The sequence below is a fragment of the Megascapheus bottae genome, chromosome 22 (assembly GCF_031878675.1).
Source record: "Megascapheus bottae isolate mThoBot1 chromosome 22, mThoBot2.hap1, whole genome shotgun sequence".
NCBI classification, from domain to species: Eukaryota; Metazoa; Chordata; class Mammalia; order Rodentia; family Geomyidae; genus Megascapheus; species Megascapheus bottae.
This window is the reverse complement of record NC_143530.1, coordinates 22,119,363-22,145,444: the sequence shown is the minus strand read 5'-3', so window position 1 is coordinate 22,145,444 and position 26,082 is coordinate 22,119,363. Positions and strand designations below refer to the sequence as shown.

General features: G+C 39.1%; 1 protein-coding gene across 10 annotated transcripts in view; it reads left to right on the top strand.

The window, feature by feature from the left end:
* Rnf144b (ring finger protein 144B) overlaps positions 1-19,136 on the top strand; it is a 129,790-nt gene extending 110,654 nt beyond the window's left edge. For 9 of the 10 annotated variants that reach the window (XM_090356325.1, XM_090356324.1, XM_090356322.1 and 6 more), the window contains 4 exons: positions 12,706-12,910; positions 14,865-15,009; positions 16,886-16,975; positions 18,539-19,136. In XM_090356325.1, coding sequence (XP_090212451.1) covers positions 12,706-12,910; positions 14,865-15,009; positions 16,886-16,975; positions 18,539-18,679 — 581 coding nt within the window. In that variant the 3' untranslated portion in view covers positions 18,680-19,136. The remainder of the gene's footprint in view (positions 1-12,705; positions 12,911-14,864; positions 15,010-16,885; positions 16,976-18,538) is intronic. The other variant, XM_090356321.1, reaches the window with a different exon arrangement.
* The last annotated feature ends 6,946 nt before the right edge of the window (positions 19,137-26,082 follow it).

Genomic DNA, 26,082 nt, shown 5'->3' with positions numbered 1-26,082 from the left:
AGCCAAGGGGCTGAGAAGCGACTCACTGTCTGTTTCTAAAACTTTTTCATCACCCCAACAGAAATCTTACAGCAATGATTCTCCATTCCCCTCCCTACAGTCCTGACAACCTCTAGACTATCTGCCTCTGTGAATTTGCCTGTTTTAGACTTGGCAATGCTTTGTCAACCAGTGGATAAGATCATAAGTAGATATTTCATGTAAGTGGGATCGATCACTATTTATTTGTTCATTTGTATTTGTTCTTATTTCAGTTAGAATGCATTTTTAAAGCTGTATCTAGGTTGTAGTGTATATGACATCTTCATTCCTTTTGTTCGTTTTTTTTTTGACAGTACAGGGTGTCATACATACTCAGCTTGCTTGCTCAGTTGGCACTCTACTGCCTGCGTCACAACTCTAGCCCAGCATTTTTCTGGATATTTGTTGAGTATTAAAATTAATCTCCTAAGCATCTGGGATTACAGGTGTGAGCCACCTATTCTTAGCACAATGTCTTTTATAACCAAATGCTCCAGTGCATGTTTTATATCACATTTTAATGGACATAAGTTATTTCATGTTTGTTTATTGTAACTAATACTTTTATGCCCATTGACAGTACAAGTATCTTGTGTTGCCTGCTTTCTGTTCTTTTGGATTTGACCTACAAGTGAAATTGCTGGGTTTCTGGTAATTCTATGTTTCCTTCTTGAGGAACTTCCAAGCTGCAAAGCCCTGTAGTTTAAATATGTTTAGTAGGACAGTTTATTATTGTAAAGAATTGAAGTTCAATTTGGTGACCACTTTGGTCCAACCTTTCATTTTGTAAGAAAGATGAAACAAGCCCAGAGACACTTTGATCTCAGATGATTTTGGAAGGTAGTTTGTAATCAAGTAATTAGTTATTCATTGTCATTCATTATAAATAATTATTACTGGAAAGTATAAATTCTAAGGAAGCAATTTAATAACATGCTATGCAATAGAATTTACTTGACTGGGACAGTGTCTGCCTAAACTGCATACTTTATTTTTATATAAGAGTTTCTGCGAACCTAAAACTCAAGGCATTTACCAGCTAGGTGATTTTGAGGTCTATGTTGGGAAAAATATTTTATAGGGAACTATTATAGAAGATGGTAAGGTGCCTTAGAACCTCAGTAATATTGATAATGAGTTGAATAAAAAATTGATTGTAAGTAAATCTTATTGACTGGCCTGAACATCAGAACTGTAGAGGTTATTGTTGCTCTGAAAAAAAATGTGGGATCAAATTAAAGAAAGGCCTATATTTTAGTTACCAAAATTGTTGTTAATTTTGTTCAATTCCTACTATACACCCAATTCTTTTTCAGTCATTTTTAAATGGCCTCATGTGTGCACTGTCTTCTGCTTTATGTAACATATTGAATTAGCTTGCCTTTCATGTTTTTTGTCTCTTTCCAAGTCTTTGTGGCAAAAGCCCCCCACAAAACAAAAATAAAAGCAGTTTAGGCTGAGTAGAATCAGACAAAAACTCCTCTTGCACAAAGGAGAAGTGTGCTGTTTGCCATTGGTTGGTTATTGTACTCACATCAGTCCGTCTGCATCTGCAGCATTTCCATTGGCTGCTTCTGTCTGTGGTTTCCCCTCCCATAACAACAAGGAAAACGGGCAGGTGTTAGCAATCACTGGCTAACTTTATGTTGATGATTAGTGCTATTTGCTTCTCTGTTTATGGAATGCAATTTTTCAAAGAACTTTTCTTTTAATTGGGTTGAGATTATCCAACTCTAGTACATAAGCACTGTCTTTATTTGGGGAGTGTCCCTGTCTTATACAACTGTAAGTTGCTTTAGTTCCTTTGTAAGTTAATGCCTGTCTTGGATACATGTATTATTGTGTCACGGTTAAGAACTCTTACAAATGAGATATCATCTTATTTCCTTTATAAAAAATGAAGTAAGATAGGGGTTTGTTTTCCTGTTGTCATCATTATCATTATTATTTTGTTTTGCTTTTTGAGTAATGTACACTAGTTGTACAAAGGACTTTCATTCTATAGTTCCATAGATGTGTACAATGTATTTTGATTAAATTCATCCCTATACTCTTTTAAGCCCTCTCCCCCTCTTTTTATAACCAATTATTTACTGCTACTATATATGTATATATATATATACATCTTATATAAACACCTTTCTGTGTGTGTATAATGTACTTTGATTGTGTTCACCCCTAGCAGACTTTAATTTCCATCCCTTCCTCTTGCTGGCCCCCACACTCTCTTTTATGCTCACATCTCATTCTCATCATTAAGATATATCACCTCTTCAGCGATGGTGTTAATGACTAATGGGTCTAGATTTTAGATTTTGCACCTGAATGTTTGACTTTTTGATCTTGGCTTGTCTCACTCAACATGATGACCTCTAGTTTCATCCATTTTTCTACAAATATTGTAATTCCATTCTTCTTCATAGTTGAATTATACTCCATTTTCTTTATCTGCATATAAGTTATAGGATACCTAGGATAAGTCCAAGGCTTGTGGATATTACTGTTAGTGCTTCAATAGATTTGGATATATGTTCTTATATTCCTTCAGATATATGCCCAGTAGTAACAATCCTAAGATCTATTTTTAGTCCTTCCTTCCTTCCTTCCTTCCTTCCTTCCTTCCTTCCTTCCTTCCTTCCTGTACTGGGGTTTGAACTCAGAGCCTTGCACTTGCTAGGCAGACATTTTGTCACTTGAGCTATGCCCCTAGACCTTTTTGCCTTTAGTTACTTCTCAGCTAGGGTCTCTTGGTGACACACAGGCCTGTCTAGGACTGAGTACCTGGTAGATAAATATCACTTCAGTTGTCTTTCATCTTAATCTAAGTCTTTTTCAACCTGTGTTGTCCTTTCCGGTGAGAGGCTCTAGAGAATTTTGGGGGGACTTGACCTTATGCTCATGGCTTATGTCATGTATCTTACTGTCTCCTTGAATACAGGTTACCTTCCCTCTATGATGAATCCTTCCCTGTCTTACACCCCCAAGGCAACCATGCTGAGGTAGGGCAACTCAGGTGCCCACTTTTAAGAGAAAAGGTTCCCCAGTGGTAGAAGAAATGCACTCGGGAATATGACAGACAGTGGTATTCTCAGAGCAAAGGAGGTATGTTACCAGCATACTCTTAATGCACTTGACCCTGAGTTATTCTAAATCCTTTTGTGAGTCTTAACATCACAGCAAGAACAGAGGATCTCCAAGGTTGTCTCCATGTTTCTTCACTCCTACTGAGAGCAACCCCTTTGGTGATGGTCTTCTCTGCCTCAGAGTAGTTACCATAGCAGATGTTCATTCAGATCCATTTAATTGCATTTTTCACTATCTGCAGAGGACCTTTGTTCTTTGAGATACTGGAAAGCAAATCAGCTTTGGCATAATTAAAAAATGCAATGGGTCATAAGCATAAAGCTGCTTGATTTATTTCAGCTGATAGTTAAAATTAACTTGAGTACATGGTGCTTTGTACGATAATACAAATTTATGTGATGTCTATTTTTACCATAGACTCATGATGGTGGAGGATGACAGCAAAACCACTCTTGTCAGTTGAGAGAATAGAAGAACAATTTAAAAAATCTGACTGCATATTTCTAAGGCAAGGTGGGAAAAAGCAAGGCTTGGATTCTGCTTTTGAAAATCGAACAGTCATTTGATTCAGACAGGACTAAGCCTCTAAGTAGCTTTCACTTCCCAGACTGCTTTTCTTTCTCAATAATTGTCAGAATGCTGAAGTAGAAAACCACTTTAAATAGCATTTCCTGCCTTGCATAATTTACATGAACAAGCACAGTCTGAAGATCAAATAGCCATGGGCTTTACTTTAGTAATCTCTTTTCCTTAAGTACAATGCAATTAAAGTCTGTGCTTATGCCATTTTCCATAAGGGACTTGAACATCTATGGACTTTGGTATCGGTGGGGTATCCTGGAGCCAACTACTCATAGGGATCCATCATTGTGATTGTATATAAAGCCCAATGACACTGATTGGTGGCCTATGCCCGTAATCCTATCAGGAAAATCTTGAGTTCAGGGTCAGCCAGGATTATATAGATAGGTCTTGTCTCAAAACATTAAGCAAGACAGGGAGTACAAGCAAAAACATACACTTCATGGCATGCTAGAATTTTTAGACATTGCTTTTCACTAGCTTTTGCTTGTAGCTGCTATTACTGGGGGCCGGCTGCTGGACATTCCTCAAGAGGAACGCCTTGCCATACTACCATAACATTTCAGTGCAATCTGGCCATGCTGATAGATTTGAGGCCCTGATCCTCCCAGAAAAACAATACTTTGAGACTACCTGGTACACAACTCTACAAGTTTCTGTTCTCCAGAAATACCACTCAGGACTGAACAATGCAGAACTTCACCATATATTATGTATGTATGTATGTATGTATGTATGTATGTATGTATGTATGTATTTGTTTTTGCTGATCCTGGGGCTTGAACTCTGGGTCTGGTCACTGTGAGTTCCTTTTGCTCAAAACTAGTGCTCTACCACTTCAGTCATATTGCCATGTCCAGCTTTTTCTGTGATTAATTGAAGATAAGACTCTTATAGACTTTCCTGCCCAGGCTGTCTTTGAACTACAATGGGATTATAGGTGTGAATCGCTGACACTTGGCTTGATTATTTGAGTACTAGGGGTAGAACCCAGAGCTTTGTGCATGCCAAGCTCCATTACCTTTAAACACTGCAGAGAATTGTTCTAATGATACTATTTCTTACCCTTTGATACCAGTACTTCATTATTTATTCAACAAATACATTCCAGACATCTGGCCAGGTGAGTGGTTGTCAATGAGAATTGTCTCCTATAGGGCATTTGTTGCTGTATGAAGACATTTTGTCGTGACTTGGGGTGGGATGCTGCTGGCATCTGCTGGAGCATGTGATATTGCAAAATGGTAATGTATAGGACAGTCCCAACACCAGAGAACTGTGTTGTCCACTACTGTCATTACAGTTGGGAAACCCTGCTCTGGATGATGGGGATTGTAATGATCAAGACAAATCTGGCTAGGTGGCTCATGCCTGTAATCCTACCTACCTAGGAAGCTGAGATCTGAGGATCATGGTTCAAAGCCAGCCTGGTTAGGAAAGTCTATGAGACTGTTAACCACCAGAAAACTGGAGGTGGTGCTGTGACTCAAAGTAGTTGAGTGCTAGCTTTGAGCAGAGAAGCTCAGGGACAGTGCTCAGGTCCAAAAAAGGGGGAAAAAACCTCAGTCTTAAAGATTCTGATGTGGTGAGGTGGGGGGTTATTGACAATTGAAAAAATAAGGAAAAAACAAAAAGGGAGGTAAGGGTAAAGAGAAACAGGGGAGTCTGTGTTGGAGAGAATGTTCAGGGAAGACAGCTCTAGGACATTTTCTCAGTAGAAACTTGAAGTGAGCAAGCCATATAAATTTCCACTTGAAGAATATCAGGTAGAGAAAAGAGTAAACACAAAGGCTGGGAGGCAGGTAGGCACTCAGCACCTGTTTCTGTAGTAGCAAGGAAGTCCTTGTTGACAGACATGGTGGAGTAGGGGAATCATAGGAGATCATTTGGGCCTAGTCTCCCATCAAGGAAGGCATTGCGTTGAGACCTATGAGCAGTGGGAAGTCACCGGGAGGTTTTGGTCAGGAGAGTATGAGACACAGCTTTTGGAGTTACCAGTAAGTAGTATGGCAGCCAGATTTATAACTGTGGTATTGGGAATTCATCCGAGGATGCAGCATGGATAAAGGAGCGGACTCAGACTGAGCTCTGGGGCGCTAGAGGTTTTCGAGATGGGAAACAAGAAGTGGATCAAGCAAAGGAGACTGACAAGGGATGGCTAGAAATATCTTTCCAGAAGACAAGTGATGAAAATAATGTTTAAAGAGAAGAAGGAAGTAGCAATTGGATCTAATTCTCCTGAGGGAACAGGAGAGCTGGCAATTATCTCGGCCTTCTGTGACCTTCCCAAACACTTCTGGTAGAAGTGCTTAGAGAAGGTTAATGTAAAAGAGCAACCAGTTAGCTTTATAACTGATGAAAGAAAGCAAGAAAGAAAAAAAGAAGGAAAAAGAAAGGAAAGAAGGAGGTAGGAAGGAGAGAAGGAAGGAAGGAAAAGAAAGGAAGCTATATGGAACACAAAGCAAAACTCCCTTAACCAAGTGGTGCTGTTATACTCTGTGGGTGTTCTTCTGTATGGAAGGGCATGTCTCTAGAATGCAATCATGATAACTTCTAGCTATCAATGATTTGCTTTTATTTATTTATTTATTTATTTATTTATTTATTTATCCATCTGTTGTGGAACTTGAACTCTTGGCCTGGGTGCTGTCCCTGAGCTCTTCAACTCAAGGCTATTGCCCTACCCCTTTAGCCACAGCACCACTTCTGATTTTTCTGGTGGTTAATTGGAGATAAGGGTCTCACACACTTTCATGCCTGGCCTGACTGGACTGTAATCCTCAGATCTCAGCCTCCTGAATAGCTAGGATTATAGGCATGAGCCACCGGAACCTGGCTGCTTTTATTTATCTTAACTGGGGACCTCAGAGCAGTAATGGTTTGAATTCCCAAATATCTGATTTCTGTTTTCTCCTATGTGCAAAAGATCTTGATCAGCTGTGGCTGGCATAAATCTGTAGCGTGTCTCATCCAAGAGTGCTGGAAAGATTTCTGGGGAGACCTAAAAGCATCTATTTTGCCTGTCTGTGATTCTCTGCGGAGGAAACAGTCTGTACTCCTGGGTAGGGGACTCTGGTACCACAGTGGACTTGAAGAACCCAGACAGAGGTACAAGAAACCATTACTGATCAGTGTATATGATCAAATGTGTTTACTCTTTAGAAGAACATAGAATTTTATTCAGGGCTCGTGTACCTGGGTATATAAAAATGTTCAGGAAGTGGAAAAGGTTCCTCAGCAAACATGGCTAAAAGAACTATCACTGTTTCAGTTTTGATTTTTCTTGTGCAATGTGAGTTGGGCCTTTCCCTTTTCTACTCTTCTCCATGCTTTTCTGTGCTGGATGTTGGTATGTGTTTAATCTCAATGTGGCCTGTGTTCTAGGACGTGTTGGTAAGCAGTCTTTCTAGGTGAGAAAACAACTTTGATTTCTAGTATGTGTCAGTTTTTAAGATTTTAAGTATTTCCACTATGGTTGATTTCAATGTGACACTGGTGTATTGTAGCACTGGGAAAATATGGAGAATGGTGCTTGTTTGTTTATATATTTATTTCCTTTTGTACTGGTACTGGGGCATTTTCTCCTCAAGGTTTGTTCTCTATCAATTGAGCCACACCTTCACTTCCAGCTTTTTGGTAGTTCTTTGGAGATAAGGTTTTCAAGGACTTTTCTATTCCATCTGACTTTGAGCTAGGATCCTCAGATCTCATCTTCTACAGTAGCTAGGATTACAGGTGTCACCTACCAGCTCTGTATGTGTAGATGGTATTTGTAATTTGGCAAAAGACTATTTCAGGACAGGACTTATAGTATCCTTACTTGGGTTTCTTTTAAATATAGAATCTTATAGAATCTGGATTCCAATATCCTGAGATTATTCTTTCCCATTCCATATGCTGATTACCTGCAGAATTGCTACCATAAGGAAACCCCTCCCCCCTTCTCTCCCTGCAATACTTAAGTCCTTCCTGGCTTAATCTCTGTGTTTTATCTCAGCATGTGTTAGCCACTTGGTTCTGTAATTAGGAGGAACTAGTTTTTCCTTCTGATTTCATAGTTGATTAAAATGGGGAAGATTCACTGTGACTATCTGGGTAAAAGGAGTACAGAAAACTTGATACAAATAACTATAGCTTGCCCTAGCTATTTGCTTATAATTTCAGGTTGTGTATCTTGTGGGAAGCACTGCCCTTGGTTCACATTTTTGGTAGGGCAGGGACTGGACTTTGTGTTTGTTTTAAGCCTTCCTGTGGCTTTTATACTGTGATTTTCATGCTGTGGGATTTTTGCAGAGGGAAGTCTCTATTTTTCTGTTTTATATGCCCAGGTCTCTAAACAAGTACCTGTCATGAGCGGAGGAAATAATGAAAAATGGACATAGACCTAATTTTCAGTCTTAGAATTACATGAAGACATTTATGCAGTCCAATTTAAAGTGAGAGCTGTGCTTAGTGATAGCCTGAGTCCCTATAAATAAGTAAAACAGAAGTCTTTACGTCTCTAGCGGATCCTGGATACCAGTCATAGATGGGAACAAAGGAAGTGATGTTAGGGCAGAAGAGAAAGAGGACTCAGGGCCTTAAACAGCCTTAAAGCTGGAGTATCAGATATGGCAAATTGATAGATATGCTGAATGTCTGAGCAATTTGTTAAAGTAATTACAGTAAGTTTAGGAAGATATAGTGGACAGGAATGAGAGTCAAAAGCTGTAGATTGCTAACCCAACGGCTAAGATGACACAGGATGTAAAACAAACATTAGTTGCAGAGAATGGTGTTCTAGAAAGGATAGTTTTACTTGTTCCAGTGATTGAAAAGCAATTTTCCATAATTCCCCTTAGAAGTGATACTTTGCAAAGGAGGTTTAGTGTTGGAATGTTGTCTATAAAGTCTTACATTGTGGCAAACTGATGTCTTTCTAAACTGAGAGCTCTAATTAGTATGAGTTGAGATCTATGGTTTCTTACATATCAAGCACACTTGTAACACTAGGATTGAAATGTGATGACTTTAATGTGCTGTGCACATCTTTGAATGAGAGTGTTAGAAAAGTATGGAAAATAAGTTTCAATGCAGGGCATCCAAGCTGGTATTTAATATATATAATAGAATATATATTAATTTATCATAAATATAAGTTATACTATAATTATATATTATAGGTTAGTATATTCATACATTATATTGATATATAATATGTTGTATTTGTTACACAATAAATAAATCTATATAAATGAACATACAAACAAGCATAATAAACACATAATGTGTTATAAGTTCCACAGGAGTTAGATTGGAGCTTTAAAAATAAAAAAGCAGCTGGATGCTGATGGCTCATGCCAGTAATCCTAGCTACTCAGGAGGCTGAGATCTGAGGATTCCAGTCCAAAGTAAGCCCAAATAGAAAAGTTCTTGAGATGCTTATCTCCAATGAACTACCACAAAACTGGAAGTGGAACTGTGGCTCAAAGTGGTAGAGCACTATCCTTGAGCAAAAGTGTCAGAGACAGTGCCCAGGCCTCAAGTTCAAGCCCCACAATCAACAAAAACATTAAAACAAAAACAAACAAACAAATTATTGCTTTAAATCAATAACTGACATTACCTTGTCAGGCAAATTGGAGCACAAAAACCAAGAACAATACCTACAGGTCTGGCCTACAACTTCAAGAGAAAGGACATTTCTGTGAAGTGGATAGAGAAGAGCGATGAGCAAAATCCTGCTTCTGTGACCTCCCTTATCCCCAAATTAAGGCAGGCATACAGTAGAAGTGGATCAGAAGGAAGGAAGGAAGGAAAGAAAGAAAGAAAGAAAGAAAGAAAGAACGAATGAAATAAAGAAAGGCTTTGACTTGGTCAAAAATAGAGGGTTACTGAAAATGAAAAGCATAGAGTGAGAAGTATATGTATAGAGAAGAATGAAAAAGAAATGAGAAATTTGATTTGGTAGTATAAAAGGTAAACTTCCAGTGGAGTAACTTAATTTCAGAACTATTTTTTAATCAGTTTACTGGTCAAATCTGATGTGTTTCAGCACCCTCTTGACTTCTTAAAGTTTAAGGATCTTTGAGGGCTAATTTCTCTTGGAGTCAAGGAATTTTTGAGTCATAACAATTTTACTATATGATTCTATTTGTGCCAAGGCACAATTGTTCTCATATTATTAGAGAAGACAATACAACTGAGGATGCTAAGTGGTATGTGGGGGATGAGACTTGAACCCAGAGACTTGAACCCAGGGCCTGGGCACTGTCCCTGAGCTTTTGTGCTCAAGTATAGAGTTCTACCACTGGAGCCATAGCTGCACTTCTAGCTTTTTTGGTAGTTAATTGGAGAAAAGAATCTGATCGACTTTCTTGCCCAGGCTGACTTAAAACCACAATTCTCAGATCTCGGCCTTCTGAGTTGTTAGGGTTACAAACAAGAGCCACCAGTGCCCAGCAAGGGCGGTAGATTTTGAAATAAAAACAATCATTTCTTTCTTATTTCTTTTTTCCCTTTTAAAATACTTTATTAGAGTGTATTGAGTAAAATTTTATTGAGATTTTTCAAAACATATCCACAGGAAATACAAGTACAGGGTTTCACCGTCCTATGTCTTTGTCAGGTTTTGGTATCAGAGAAATGCTAGTCCCATGGAATGGTTTGGAAGATTATAAGGCAATGAATCCCACAAAACTGAAGAAACATACAATGATAAATATACTCCTTAAACATATTAATACATCAAATTAACTTCAGTAGAAGACTAAAATTCAGTTTTTCAAATAAATATTTTTTCAGCATTATTTCTTACTAACTTTCACTACTTCTACTATTTTACTCTTGGAATTTAACTGAGAGAAGATTGCTAACTATGCTTTGTTTCTACTAGCCAATTATATACAAACTTGTAAGTATGCCAAATGTGCTGCAAGATATATTTGTTAGTATTTGTAGTCTGAGGCCCTATTACTAGTGAATCCAAGGAAAAGTTCATTTTGAGTGTGACAAAATAAAGAAAAACAGAAACAAAAATTGAACCCAAGAAAACTTTAAAGTTAATGAATTTGTCTTTGTTAATTTGTGTTTAATTTATTGAGCTTAAATTTCTCATAGGAAAGGGAAAAATGTCAACTGAAAGTATCTAACAGTCATGAATATTTTCATGACTGATGGCCTCATTTCCCTCATTTGTCACAATCAGTAGAAACCTTGGGCTCTCCTAGCAGAGATTCACAATAGAACAAAATCTAGATTCATAAGCCCATATAATATGACGCTAAATGTAAGGACCTCCCGGATATAGAAACAAAAGCCATATAATGAGTGATTGTTGTCCTTAATGTACTATGTTATCTCTCATCTCTCTTGCTGTCCCTTGGTTATCTCATACTGTTACAATATTTTACCTTGTTATCTGATACATTTTATATATGCTTAATTGGTTATTTGAAATAGGAGAGGGAAGAGGGGAAATCAAGTTGTGTGGGGGGAGGGGGAGGGAAATGGGGACCATGACATGAGAAAGGGTATCAATATTTGTGAAGTATTGTACCTTCTATCTGATGAATATAATGTAACCCTTCTATTAATTACAATAAAAATATATGGAAAAAAAAGAAGGCATCCTTAACTGAACCAGTGATTTGAGAAAGTTACATGACTTTAAAGCTACTTCATTGAGAAATGAAAGATCAGGAACAGATCGTAGAGGATAAGAGGTCTTTGGAGGGAGAAAAGTACTTGAATGAGCCAAGTTTCCAACTAAGAGAAGATAAGATTGCTTCAGTAAGAAAAATAGAAAAGAATAGTGGCCATCTTTACTCTCTTGATCCAGTTCTATCTATGCCCACTGGGCCACGGGCTGTAGGATTCTCTCAGGCAGTACCAGTGTTTCCTCAGCACCTTGACCCAGATTGGACTAAGAAATCCTTCATGATTAGAGAACCAAAGATCCAGAAATCCTTCTTTGACATCAGGAGCCTGGGAGAGAAACCTTCCCTTTGCCTAGTCTCTGGACTGCTATCTGGAAGGACATGATGCTGGCTTTGCCTGGAGCCCTGTGTGTTTAATAAACATTCTTTCTTTTTTCCTTAGTCATCAATGGAGACTGTTTACTGAAACCTTTCATACTCTTCCCAATATTAAATTTACAAGATAATTAACTCTTAATACCTTCATTTCCTGTTTGTTCACTCTCTGGATTTGTTTGCCTCTTGAATATAAATTTCTAGGAATTCCAAGCCCTTGGAGGCTTACCACTAGAATCTATGCATGAGGAATTTGCAGAAGACTGGTTCTATGAATAAAGGGCTAGTCTTCCCTCGAAACAACCTCATTTTTTTTTACATAGTGTGTTTTCTTCAAGGTCTTGTTATAGGAAGAGAACATACATCTGTTACTGAAATCTAAGAATAAATGGTTGTTTACCCTTGAATTCTGTCTTTCCCTCTCCTGCACGCCAGTTACTTGGATCTGACCAGTGTGAAATGACTATCATTTCATACTCTGAGAAGTCTCTGCTTCTTGGTGTTAGAACCTGTGGATCTTTGACTAATTGTCTCTTCCTAGCACATTAGTGGGACCATTCAGAATGCCTGGATCAACAGACATTCTGACTTCCTTGTTTTTCAATTTCTTGTTATGCTACCTATTTCTTGGGGCTCTACAAGGACAAAATCCTTTGTGAAAAAATGCTTAAAAATACTTCTACTAAGATTCTTTATCGACAGGTTTCTTTTAGGGTGGTGTCCAAATAATATGAAAGACACTTAAAGTTTTTGCCTATTTTAAGTGCCCGAAGGTAAGAAATCTTTCTCGAGTTGCATTTGGGCATAGTAGACTAGAATACAGATTTACTAGTATCTAATTTAGAAACATATAGTAGCATTGAGCAACCTTGTTTGTACCTCTTAGGAAGAGGTTATATTTGTGTTTCTGTTCATGTGAGTCTGTAGCAGAGCATCCTTGACTGGGAGAAAGCTTGAGTGAAGACAGAGGTAGCCCATCACTGTGTTCTTCTTCTTTCTGTTGCAGAAGTGCACCTGGATCCACACCGAACATGGTGTCCTGTGGCAGACTGTCAGACAGTGTGCCCTGTTGCAGAGAGTGACCAAGGACAGCCGGTGCTGGTGGAATGCCCTTCTTGTCACCTCAAGTTCTGTTCATGTTGCAAGGATGCTTGGCATGCAGATGTCTCCTGTAGAGACATCCAGCCTATTGTCCTGCCAACGGAGCACGGGTAAGAAAGGAAAAGGAGATGATTCAGACTCAGAAGATGTGCGCTGGAGAGGAGTTACCTTACAGCAGGTGTTAAGACAATTCATTATTTCCCTATAGACCTTTCTTGAGAATTGGCACAGAATTGGTGAGTTGGTAAGGAAGAGTAAAAAGCAAAAAAGAAAAAAAAAACCATTCCTAAAAGGAATTTTTAGGAATTTTCCTAGAAGAACTTTTTGGGGGATTGCTGAAAATAGCATGATTTTTAGAGAAAGATGCTCCATGGGGCATAGCTTCTCCATAGTATTGGCTTAGATGAATGTCTGCCTACCATTGTGTTAGATCCATGTTCTCCTTGAAAATTGAGACAAGTTACTTACTTAGCTACTTCAGTTGCCAGATCATGAGGTAGGCCATCTATAGCAGAGCTCTGCCTACACACTGTCCTTGGGCTTTCTAAATGTTAGTGATCTACCATTTGAGCCCACAGTACCACTTCTGGCTTTTTCTGTGTATGTGGTACCAAGGACTGGAGCCCAGGGCTTCATGCAAGCACTCTACCACTAGGCCATGCTCCTGGCCTTATCATTGGCCTTAAGTTTTTACAAAATAAAGGAAGAGCAGATTTGTCTTGAAAGTGTATTCTAACATGGCTGTGCCAAAGTTGGGATTTTGTCAGGATGAGAAGCAATGAAGTCTGTGCCTTTCTATATGGTAGTTTTATAGCAGCACTAGGGCTCCAGGAGAGACTTTGTGAGATTCCTTGCTTTGCCTAAGGCTACAGCTGTTCTGCATGAGCAAGAAGCAGACCAACAACAACAACAGCCAAACAGTGTTCTGGTCGAGTTGGTTTAATCACCCAGCCACGGTGTGTAGAACTAGTCTTCAGAATAGTCATGTTACCTGGATGTGGTGCTAGGCTTGCATTTTAGACCAAACAAATAGAGAAAGAGAAAGAGGCCTAACACACACAGCAGTCAGAAGCATCCCCTGCCAGTCAGTCCCTTCCACATTCTCCCAGTGGTAAACTCTTTTGGATGGATGTCATAGGGCATTGTGAAGAGCTCAGAGGAAAGAATGACTCAAGTTCTGCCATTGCAGCTTTGTGACTTCTGTGTGTCTTCCATGAGTCTGTTTCCTCATGGGGAAAGGGAAAATTAAAATAGAAACCCTTGCTGGGCACTGGTGGCTCATATCTATAATCTTACTCACTGAGGAGGCTGAGAGCTGAGGATGGAGTTTTGAAGCCAGGGCGGCAGAAAAGTCTATGAGACCTTTATCTCCAGCTAGTCAGCAAAGAGCTGGAAGTTGAGGAATGGATCCAGTGGTGGGGTGCCAGCCTTGAGTGAAAAAGATAAGGGATAGCACCAGGCCCTGAGTTCAAGCCCCAGTACTGGCACCAAAAAAAAAAATGAAATAAAAACCCTCCCACCACTACAAAAGATATCAAATCTGATGATAGATTTGACAGCTCTGTGGTTGATTGTGTGCTGTAACTCAGTGCTGCAGCTCATTCTTATCCTGGTTTGAATCAGGAATTTTCATTTGTTTTGTAGTCTCGATTTTTTGATCCCACTCCTTCACTTAATGAGCAAATCATGAGACAGACTATCTCTGCCCCATTTGGAGACTGAGCTGGTTTCTTTGTGCCGTAACTGTCTTTGTATTTCTTATCCACACAATGTGCTCAGGGGTGCAAATATCACTTTGTTAAATCCATGTGTTAACTCAGCTGCCGAAAGTATAATTAATATAATTTACCACGTGCCAATGTAAGTACATTAAAATTCCTTGTTTTGAGTGATTTGAGCAACTCCAAATCGGTATCTTTCGCATTTTCACCATTCCCTTCTCTACTGCATTCTTTTATTTGGAAATGAATTAATAAGTACAGATAATAGAGAGCTGATTACCTGTTTAGACCACAGATAGAATATAATTCTAGAATCTAATTTCTTATCCATTTTTTTCCCTAGTTCCCTCTTTGGGACAGACGCTGAAGCCCCCATTAAGCAATGCCCTGTTTGCCGGGTTTATATTGAACGCAACGAAGGCTGTGCTCAGATGATGTGCAAGAACTGCAAGCACACGTTTTGCTGGTACTGTCTGCAGAACCTGGATGTGAGTTCCCTTGAACACATTTTCTTCATTGTTTTATCTTGAATCACAGCCCCGTTTTAAAATTTCAAGTCTGCTGGGCACCGGTGGCTCATACCTCTAATCTTAGTTACTTACGAGCTCTGTGGGTCATGGTTCAAAATCAGCCTGGGTAGAAAAGTCCCTATGAGATTCATCTTCAATTTAACTACTCAAAACCTGGAAGTGAAGCTGTGTCTCCAAGGGATATAGAGCAGTAACTTTGAGCAAAAGCGCTCAAGGACAGTGCCTAGCACTCAAGGACAGCTACCAAATTAAAAAAATATATTTTTTTCTATTTTTCTTCAATGGAGCTTTCTGAGCCTTCCATTTTATGGTTATTTTGTTATTTGTTCCCTTTGAGCCAAGTATTGAACCGTTGTCCTTGGCTGTGCTGGAAGCAACCACTGAGCTACAGCTGAACCCCCTCCCTGCTACATTAGACAATTATAAGCACTCTTTCTGATTCCTTTGGGTGTCTTAGCTGTACAGTCCAAATTTTGTTTTAAAGGCATTTCCTGCTTTGGATGGGCATTCTCTCTGTTCTGTAGTGACCTATGAGTATCTTTATTTTACATTCCTGTCACAACACATTGTCACCACCTTTGTGGCACACGACTACACACATTTACTTTCTTAGATTCCTATATATTAGAAGTCCAGCATAGATCTTATCAGGTTAATACTGAGATTCCAATACTCTTGTTCCTCTCTGGAGACCATACATGAACATTTGCTTCCTTGCTTTTCTACCTTCTGAGGGTTGCTTGAATTTCTACACCTGCTGTTCCCTTTCTCCATCTTCAAAGCTGGCCACACCACATGCCATTCTTCCTTCTTCCCTTTTTCCTCTTTGTGAAACCATTTCAACATGTTTTGTTGTTCTACTTTCATACATAAAGCACTCTGTATATTTTCTTTCTTTTTTTTGCCAGTCCTGGGCCTCGAACTCAGGGCCTGAGCACTGTCCTTGGGCTTTCTCAAGGCCAGAGCTCTACCACTTACTTGAGCCACAGCACCACTTCCAGCTTTTTTCTATGAATGTGGTACCCAGGAATCAAACCTGGGTCTTCATGCATGCTAGGCAAGAACTCTACCAGTAGGCCAAACTCCCGGCCCCAGTGATTTCTTACTGATAAAATTCCATTGTGTTTACATCATTATCTTCCTTCGATTATCTGTTTCACTGACATCATGGCCCTTTGATCTTTTTGGCTATTCCTTACCTCCTTCCTAGGTTCTCCTTTGACCCACTATTAAACGAATTCATCCTCTTTGATTCTTAGACAATAAGTCTTGACCTGGGCAATCTCATCCATCTCTATTTCTTCCATCCTTGGAAAATCACTGGTGCCAGAATCTTTTATTCCAAAATACAGATCTAGGAAACAAGCTGCCCTCATGACCTGTTCTGTTGACTCTGCTGTCAAGTTCCACATGTCTAAACCATGGCTATTTTATGTCTTCCCCACATTTTTCTTGACAAAACCCCTCCTTTTTACTACCTAACATCTATACTTTCATGCCCCTCCATCTAGTTAACCAATTTCTTATTATCTCAGGACCATGATGTCATCTTCTCCATCACTCCTCAGTCTAGGCTTGTAGTTTCACCTAGTTTGCTCACTTTAGCTGTGTGGATTGTGGAGCATGTCACTCCTTTTTTTCTTATGGAGCCAGTCAATCCACCCATCAATTTCACCAATTACAATCTGTTTTCACTTGATGACTTATAAACCTACCCAGATGTGCTGAAAAGAGAGCCACTGATATCATTAAGTGATTGATATGGTTTGTTTATATCTGTTTCTCATCCTCAATTAGCAGCATGTCTACTGAAACTCCTGCTTTTGTTTTACAGAACGATATTTTTCTCAGGCATTATGACAAAGGACCATGCAGGAATAAACTTGGCCACTCAAGAGCATCGGTAATGTGGAATCGAACACAGGTACCCTGCCCTTGAAGGAAGCATGAGATAAACTAGACTTGTAATGGTTCCAAGTGTCTACCCCTTCATTCTCTCCGCTCCATTTCCTACTTACCCATATCACTTGAGAGGTTCTAGACCTAGCAAAGGAGAAACGGGTGTGGGAGGCAGCCACCTGAAATTAATTTATGAAAATGATCTGGACAAATGCAGAAGCTCCAGGAAACCGGTATTTGACAGTGACCGGTAGAATGAATGCAGATGCACTTTCCTCTTGAAAACCATGGAAGCACTTAAAGGACAAAAGCTATCAAAGGCAGTGTTCTAAAATTCTATGGGCCCCTGCTGAGCCTTAAATCCCTCTGAACATGCCATTGTGTGTTTATGTGGCAGGTTCAAAGTGGTCGTGGTTTGTTCTCAGTGGTATTTTTATATTTATCAAAGGCTGCATTTCTTTTGAGGAAGTCAGTTGGTCATATCTTAGCAATCATTATTAACATCCCTATGAGACTGAGGAAACTCAGGCAGAAAATGAGCCAATACCAATAGTTCATGAGTCTGAACTTACAGCTTGAACTTGAGTTGGAATTCATTTTTCGTTGGCTCTCATCATTGATTTAGTTGTTTGTGTCTTTTTAGTTTGTGTTTACTTTAGGCCATTGTTGAGCATGGGTGAAAGGGTGTGAAAATGTAATGGTCTTAATATGTTTGAGACGCTGTGATAGTTGTTTGTGTGGCTATAACAACTTGCCTAGAGAGTGGATAGCTTAAACAGGGACCAACACAGCTTCTGGTGAGGATTGTTTTCCTGTTTCACCAATGTAACAGATGGCTGTTTTCTTACTGGGTCCTATATGGAGAGAACCAAGGGAAAGAAAGTGCTTGAATGTCTCCTACTGCCAGGGTATGAATCCCATCACATGGCTACCACTCTTTTCTTAATATATTTTCTTAATATATTATTTCTTAGTATATTTTTTTAGTTTTATTTTTATTATCTGGGTAATGTATAGAGGGGTTACAGTTACATCCACCAGGTAATAGGTGCATTACTTCTTATACATTGATACCCCTTCTCATGTTTTTGTCCCCATTTCCCTCCCTCCACCCCCTCCCAATCATCTTGTTTCCCCCCCTTCCCTTCCCTATTTCAAATAAACAAATAAACATATATACCATATACCAGGTAACAAAGTCAAATACGGTAACAATATGAGATGAACCAAAGGGCAACAAATGAGAAGAGACATAACATAGTACATTAAGAACAACAATCACACAAGATAAAGCTCTAGTTTCCATATCCTAGAGATCTTTCCATTTAGTCTCATCCTATATGACCTTATGTACCTAGGTTTTGAGCTATTGTAATCCTTGGCTAGGAGAGTCCTAGATGTGTACTAATTATTACAAGTGAGGGAAAGCACTCTCCTAATTAACCCCCAAAGCCCCATACTATTACCTTGGGATTCAGGTTGGAATGTATGAGTTTTGCTATGGTTGACAGGAGATGGTATAGTAGGGATTGATTTGACTGCTAAAATATTCCCCCCTCCCTTTTTTTTTCCTCCTCTCAATTTCCAGGTGGTGGGGATTCTTGTGGGATTAGGCATCATTGCCTTGGTGACTTCACCCTTGTTGCTCCTGGCCTCTCCATGTATCATCTGTTGTGTCTGCAAGTCCTGTCGGGGCAAGAAGAAAAAGCATGACCCAGCCACAACCTAAAGATCTCTGTTTGTGTTCACGTGCCCCAGATGTCCAGTTTAACTGAGACAGCATAGTGATCAAAGCCCCACTTATCGATCTTGACTCCTCCTCCTTGCCAAACTTTGGAAGTGCCTCTTGTGTCCAGACTTTGAACTTGTCTACAAGCATTCAGCTCTGGAAAAGGCCAAATCCCTCGTGCAAGTGTTCCTGTGTTGCCAGAAACCCAGATCTACAGTCAAGACTCTGTGTGTATATGTGTGTGTGTGTGTGTGTGTGTGTGTGTGTGTGTGTGTGTGTGTGTGTAGCATGTCAGAGGAGCTTGGGGGCTATTTGGGAGGAACTAATGATACATCGTTATTTTGTCATTCAAAGGATCCCGCGGGGCTGCTATCTTCTAGCCAAATTCAAGGAGCCTGAGTGAACATTCTGTATAATAAACGTGTTGTCCTGGTTGGCAACATATACGCTAACTGAAGAGAGTCTGTTCTGTGTTGATTTGACCACCATGAGAAACATGGTGGAAACCCCTGGGATGGGGAGGGGGGCAGGATAAAAGCTGCACCCTGAGGAATTCTCTTCAGAATGAAGCAGGCTGTTTATCTTAGGAGTCAGTATCGCTGTGCGGGTGAAGAGCACTAGCGGTGCCATTCCCAGCATTCCCACTGTGACCTGGCAGAAGCACAATCGCTTTCTCTGTGTGTGATCTCAGCTTCAAGCAGCAGGAATGGCTGAGAGTTATCCTTTCTCACGAAAAGGGTTGCAGCATGGAAAACAACGTGGTCGAATTTTTTTTTTTGGTGTATATGTGGTCCTAAGCAAAACACTGTACCATGTGTGCCATGTACCCAGTTCTTTTTGCATTTGATATTTTAAAAGTAGGAACTGTTTTGTTATTGTTTATTTGTGGTAGTTTTTTTTAAAACGTGAACCACCATATCTGATTTTCAGGTGGTTGAGATGATGTCTAGCAAGCTTGTTACTCACTGTCTCCTGAGTAGCGAGGATGACAGGTGTGAGCCGTCGTGCTCCAGTGGCAATTGTTAGGTTTGTAAGGTAACCAACTCCTCTCTTACAACTAGTAACTTCGTGGGTTGCTTACATGGAGTACAGTGGTAGAGCTAGAAAACAAGGGACCTTGCTTGGGCTCTGTGGGTATAGCACCCCCACAGATTTGGAACTGAACCTGAAAGGATCCAACAAAAGTAAATATTAGCTGGGCGCTGGTGGCCCACACCTGTAATCTTAGCTTCTCAGGACGCTGAGATCTGAGGATCACGATTCACAGACGGCCTGGCACCACAGTCTGTGAGACTCTTATCTCCAATTAACCACCAGAAAACTGGAAGTGGTGCTTGGCTCAAGTGGTAGAGCACTAGCTTTGAGCTGAAGAGCTCAGAAACAGCACCCAGGCCCAGAGTTCAAGCCCCACAACTAACAACAACAATAGTAAAAGGTAAATATTAAATTCACATGTCCATCTAGAATCATGATGTATAGCCCACTTGGAATTTCTTCCCATTGGGTATGCACGGCTATACTTAACAGTAGATAATTGTTTTCTTAAAACCCTTCTAAGAGTAAAATGGTTTTTCAGTGAAGCTGTGTGTGTGTGTGTGTGTGTGTGTGTGGTGTATAAATGAATTTTGATTGTAGGTTCATACAAGGTATGATATAAGAGTATCATAGATTCAGAAATATAACTCTTTTAAAACAATGCTTAGTACAATATCATGCCATCTCTATAAAAGCACTAATTTAATGGAGTTGTTTACATATTTCCAAGCAGCTCAGAGGAGCTCTTTTCTCAGCATAACCTAAAATGGCTCTTCCAGAAGCTAAGACAACCAAGTGCTTTCTTTGTGTATAGGCCTTTGATAAGACAAGATATGGAAGGATAAGATGGAAATGCTTTTATGTATGTATCTTCAATAGTTTGGATTTATATCATCTCATTCACTGTGGCCTACTTTTTTTTTTCATTGTACCATTAGTCAGGTTTGAATAAGTGGGTTTTGAAAAGATAAAATACGTTCTTTCCAGTGACAGAATTATAATCAGGGATACCACATCGGGACTTTTTAGGACCCTCGCATATTTTCTGAGGTAACTGGGTAACTAGATTATTGAATTGCTGCTATCCTGGACCTACTATTAAAGAATGATACTTTGTTTATGTAATAGAAATATCCTAAGTGTATGTGTATGTGCGGGGGTGTACATTAAAGATTTTAAATTCAATTGCAAATATTAATATCTGACACGTGTAGTACGACAATGTACTTTTAAATTTAGTTTGTATAGAACCTAGAGGGAAACTCTAGAATTTGTTAAATAGCAACCAGCCAAAATCATTTTTTAAGTCATGTATTAGAATTTCCTCACCAATGATTTTGTTTTCCTTTGAAACTCTAAGAAAGTTTCAGAAAAAAATACCCTTGTTGATGTGTGGCTGTATTTCATATTGGTATAAATATAAATGTTACATATGTTTGCATAGTGAATTTGTTCTTTATTTAATTTGCTTTATGTTAATTTGGTGTTATTATGAGGCTGTCTCATTATAGAGAAAGGGTGTTTCTCATTCCTCAGGGCATCAGAAAGGCTCAACTGAAATTGGATTTTTGTACCAAAGATGTTAGCTGAGGCTACACACTTCTCCACTAGTATGTCCTGAGTTTGCTTGCACAAAGACTCTCTTAAACAGTGGCGGATTTCAAATAACCTGCAATGCTGTGTTCTCGAAGGAAATGCTCATGAACTTGGAGTAAACATGGCAGACACAGCTGTATTATTTCTTTGGCAGAATTGAATGTGTCTTCCCATGGGGGTTTTATAACACAATTAGCCACTTTAGGATTGGAGGGCAATCTAGGGAGTGAGAGTGTATCAATCAAACTGATTTTAAGTAACTGGATTTAAATTTTTAAAAAGTATTGTTCAGTACCTGAAAAAGTGGTGACTTCCTCCTTGAATCATGAAATGTGCATGAGGTTGTCAGAAGGAACAGGAACCGGTGGGTACCCAAACATACCTCTGGTAGTAGGCCATAGCAGACTACAGACTTCATGTATGACAGAGGGAGCTGACAATCTGACACTGGAGGCTAACCATCCAGAAACACCCTAGGACATCATGGTACAACATCTCGTGGGTGCTCCTATTCTTGGGACTGGTTTCGTAGTAGCAGGCAGGGGACTGAGGAGGAAAGCCACGTGGAAGCAAATGTTTGAAATTTAGGTTTTCCATTTGTTTGTGCTATGAATATTTGCTTTGGATTTCAATTCTGTACTTTATAAATACCTCTGGAAAAGAATTTTCTTATAGCCTGCATTAAAAAGAAAAAAAGAAACAAAACCCAAAAACCAAAAAAAACCCTTACCTATCCATGCCTGAAAATGTTAATTTGAATGTAACTCACTGTTTCTCAGAATCTGAAATTTTCTCTTAAAAATTATTCATCACCTAAATTATTACTTTAGCCTTTCCTACACAGAGCTTCTAAAAGATGTTTTATTTCTGTTCATGGTGCGTGTGTGCGTGTGTGTGTGTGTGTGTGCAATTACAGAAATGCTTTAGATAAATGACATTTTATAAAGCTGACAGAATTGATATCTGTAGGCTATTTGATCTCATGTCAATTCCTGTTCCAGGGTGTTTTGTTATGTACTTAAGAAATTGAGAGATTGTTGTATATTGTCAGGATTTTTAATGAAGAAAGTAACTGTTTTGGTCACTCAAACTCCAATAAATGTGAGCAGGGAATCAAGTGTGTTCACCATTGCGTTGCTGCACAATTTTAGATTGCGGTATGAATTTTCTCTTTAAGAACCGACCCCCCCCCCCAAAAAAAAAGAACCAACCAAAGTACTATGAAATCCTAGGTTAAGGATTTACAGGAAGTACCAGAATTTTCAATGTCACTGAAAGGAATAATAGCTTGCAGTCTTAAAAAAAAAAACAACAAAACCAAAATGACTTCTCTCCTTTTCCGCCTTCTCCTTTCCTTCTTTCCTTTCCTTCTTTCCTTCTTTCTTTCTTTCTTTCTTTCTTTCTTTCTTTCTTTCTTTCTTTCTTTCTTTCTTTCTTTCTTTCTTCCTTTCTCTTTCTTTCTTTCTTTCCTTTCTTTCTTTCTTCCTTCCTTCCTTCCTTCCTTCCTTCCTTCCTTCCTTCCTTCCTCTTTCTTTCTTTCTTTCTTTCTTTCTTTCTTTCTTTCTTTCTTTCTTTCTTTCTTTCTTTCTTTCTTTCTTTCTTTCTTTCTTTCTTTCTGTGAGTGTGTATGTGTGTAGTCCCGGGGCTGATAAACTCAGGTCCAGGGCCCTGTCCCTGAGATTTTTTTGCTCAAGTCTAGCACTCAACCCTTGAACCCAAACTCCATTTCTGGATTTTTGGTGGTGAATTGGAGAACCTTGATGCTCAGGCTCAGATCTCTTAAGTAGACACGATTATAGGCAGGCATGAGCTACCCATGCTTGGCCTTTCTTATGTTTATTTGTTAGTTTACATTAGTTAGATTAAGTAGATTTCATTTTTCCCCACTCATGTTCACTGTATATTCCAATGTCAACCCTGTTTATCATTCTTCTCATCTTGCTGCTGTGCTGCTTAAAACGAGGGCCAGTGTAATATCTGTACTTGTTGATTTACTTTTGCTAGGTAAGGTATTTCACACAGCCAGTGTATATAGGAATCGATCACCAGCCAGAAAATCAACAATACAAATCTCTTACCGCCTCATGTAAAACACAGATAAATGTCAAACACATTCTTTCAGTAAAATTGAGGGTTGAATTAAGTGCTCTCTGAGATCAGGTCCTAATCGTGTGAAATTCTGTTAGACCATGTTCCTTGTGAAGAGTGTTAAAGAAACGTACTACATTGAGGTGTTAGGATGGTTTCTGTTTGATTAGTACTCAAAGCAGGATTTGGCTAAAGTTGGGTGCTGAAAGTTGGCTAACAACTAGAACTTGTGTTTCTACAAAACTGAAAGCTCATTTTCCTCTGAGTGTTGGTATCTTTTTATTTAATGTTGTCATATTCTTTCCAAAATGATACCTCCTGGAGAATGTTTACAATTAACTTAGCATTTAAATTTTGTTTTTTAATAACTCAGTTTGGGAAAAGTCAGTAAGATTTATGTAAAAACAGTTTTGGGGATTATGTTTTTCTTCCGAATGTCAACATTAATTTCATTTTCAAAGTGTAGTCCTTATTTGCAAAGCTTGAATTTGCATTCCTCAAGAAATACTGAATGGGCATTTTAGATAGCAGTGATTTTAATCAATGCCATAACTAGCAAACTAATTGCAATGTAAATTATGAATTTGGAAAATTATAATTAGTTTTTCTGTAATTCAATTATTATTTTTGTTAATCTACTTTTTCTTAAGATCCTAAAGATTGTGTCTAACTGGATGAGAAAGAATTTGTTTTTACAGTTAGATGTTTTGTTTATCATTTATTTATGTAAGCTATTTAAAGGATTTTGAGAACAAGCCGAGGAGATAAATGAAACAGACATTAGGTTCATTTCTTAGAGAAATCGATAGTTTAGTATTCATATCTTGCCAAGAGTCTGACGAGGCAGAAAGAGATTGTGAGACTGTCATCAGTGAATTCAAGCCTGTCTTAGATCTGTGAGAACATATCCCTTTCTTAATAATCTCTGTGTGTGTGTGTGTGTGTGTGTGTGTGTGTGTGTGTGTGTGTGTGTGTATGTGTGTGTGTGTGTGTGTGTGTGTAGTGTCAGTCCGGTGTCTTGAAGTTAGAACTTGAGGTGTTTTTGTTTTTGTTTCTTTTTGTTTTTGTTGTTCTCAAATCTATTTCTCTACCACTAGAGCCACAGCACCATTTCCTACTTTTTTGATCATTAATTAGAAATAAGACTCTCATGGGCTTTCTTGCCCAGCTTGCTTTTAATCATGATCCTCAGACCTCAGCCTCTTGAGTAGCTAAGATTACAGATGTGAACTACTGGTAACTGGCTTGTACAGTCTGTGTTTTGATGTGTGGAACAGTATACCCAAGGAAGCTGGGCAGCCCTTGAGATCATATTCCCATCATCCCTGTGGCTCAGGCAGAGAACAGAAGATGGCAGGCAATTCAATAGAGAAATAACAAGGCCATATGCACCTGACTTGCTGATTTCAGGGCCTTAGTGCTCCCTGAGGTTCTATGCTTCAAATACCAAAGTGCTTACCTCATCCTGGTGAAGTACATTCTCACAGGTGCCTTTTGATGTTTACAGTCTGAACTCAGTGACTGGTAACTCAAAACCCAAGTCCTCTCCCATCAGCATTACATAGTTGAATGTGTTTGTAGGCCTGTCGTTCAATAGCCAACCGTTTCAGAAGCTGGAGATGGGTTTCTCAACAATGGATGTGCTGAATGTGTTTCAGGTGTGTATGAAGAATTCTGTTTTCTACCTTTATGGTTTTCAATGTTATCAGATTTGTGTCATATCTGTTAAAGCCAGAATTCAGGCTTTTTTTTTTGCCAGTTCTGGGCTTGGGCATAGGGCCTAAGCATTGTGTCCTTGGGTTTTCTCAAGGCTAGATCTCTACCACTTGATCCACAGCACCACTTCTGGCTTTTTTTCTAGGTATGTGGTATCAAGGAATCAAACTTGGGTCTTCATGCATGCAAGGCAAAGCACTCTACCACTAGGCCAAACTCCCAGCCCCGAATTCAGTCTTTTTAAATTGCCAGTCCTGAGGCTTGAACTCAGGGCCTGGGCACTGTCTCTGAGCTGCTTTTGCTCAAGGCTAGCACTCTACTACTTCAGCCACAGTGCCACTTCTGGCTTTTTTGTTTGTTTATGTGGTACTGAGGAATCAAACCCAGGATTACATGCATGTTAGGCAAGCACTCTACCACTAAGCAATATTCCCAGCCCAAGTTTTTGATGGGAAGGAAATTAAGTCTAATGTTAAATATTTTATTCTGAGGTTCCTTAGTGATTTGAGGTTATGATTTGAGGTGCACATTTTCTTTTGGGTGAGAATGGATGGATAGTTAACACTGTTAGACACATTCAACATACCTTTTTTTTCTTAAGGCAAATTGGAATTTATAAATATTGATGAATATAGACATATGTTTTAAATCCAAACTAATTCATTTAACTAAAAACAAACACATTGCAATCCTGCTGGTTTGTCCTGAATCCCAGCTTTGCCTTGGGACTTCAGTGGACACAAATTAAATGCATGTGAAATAAGGTTTGGAGAGGTTTGGCCAATTCGGTGCCATGTGTGCATAAACCAAGTGTGTGACATCTTCTGTCCTCCATACCTTATGCCCATCCAGGGAGTTTAAGGTTGGGGACAGGAACTCAAGTTGTAATCACATGCCATTGGTTCCAGGCATGGCTCTGCTCACTGGGTTTTGTGTTAGTGGGCCATCCATTTACCATCTGGTGTGAA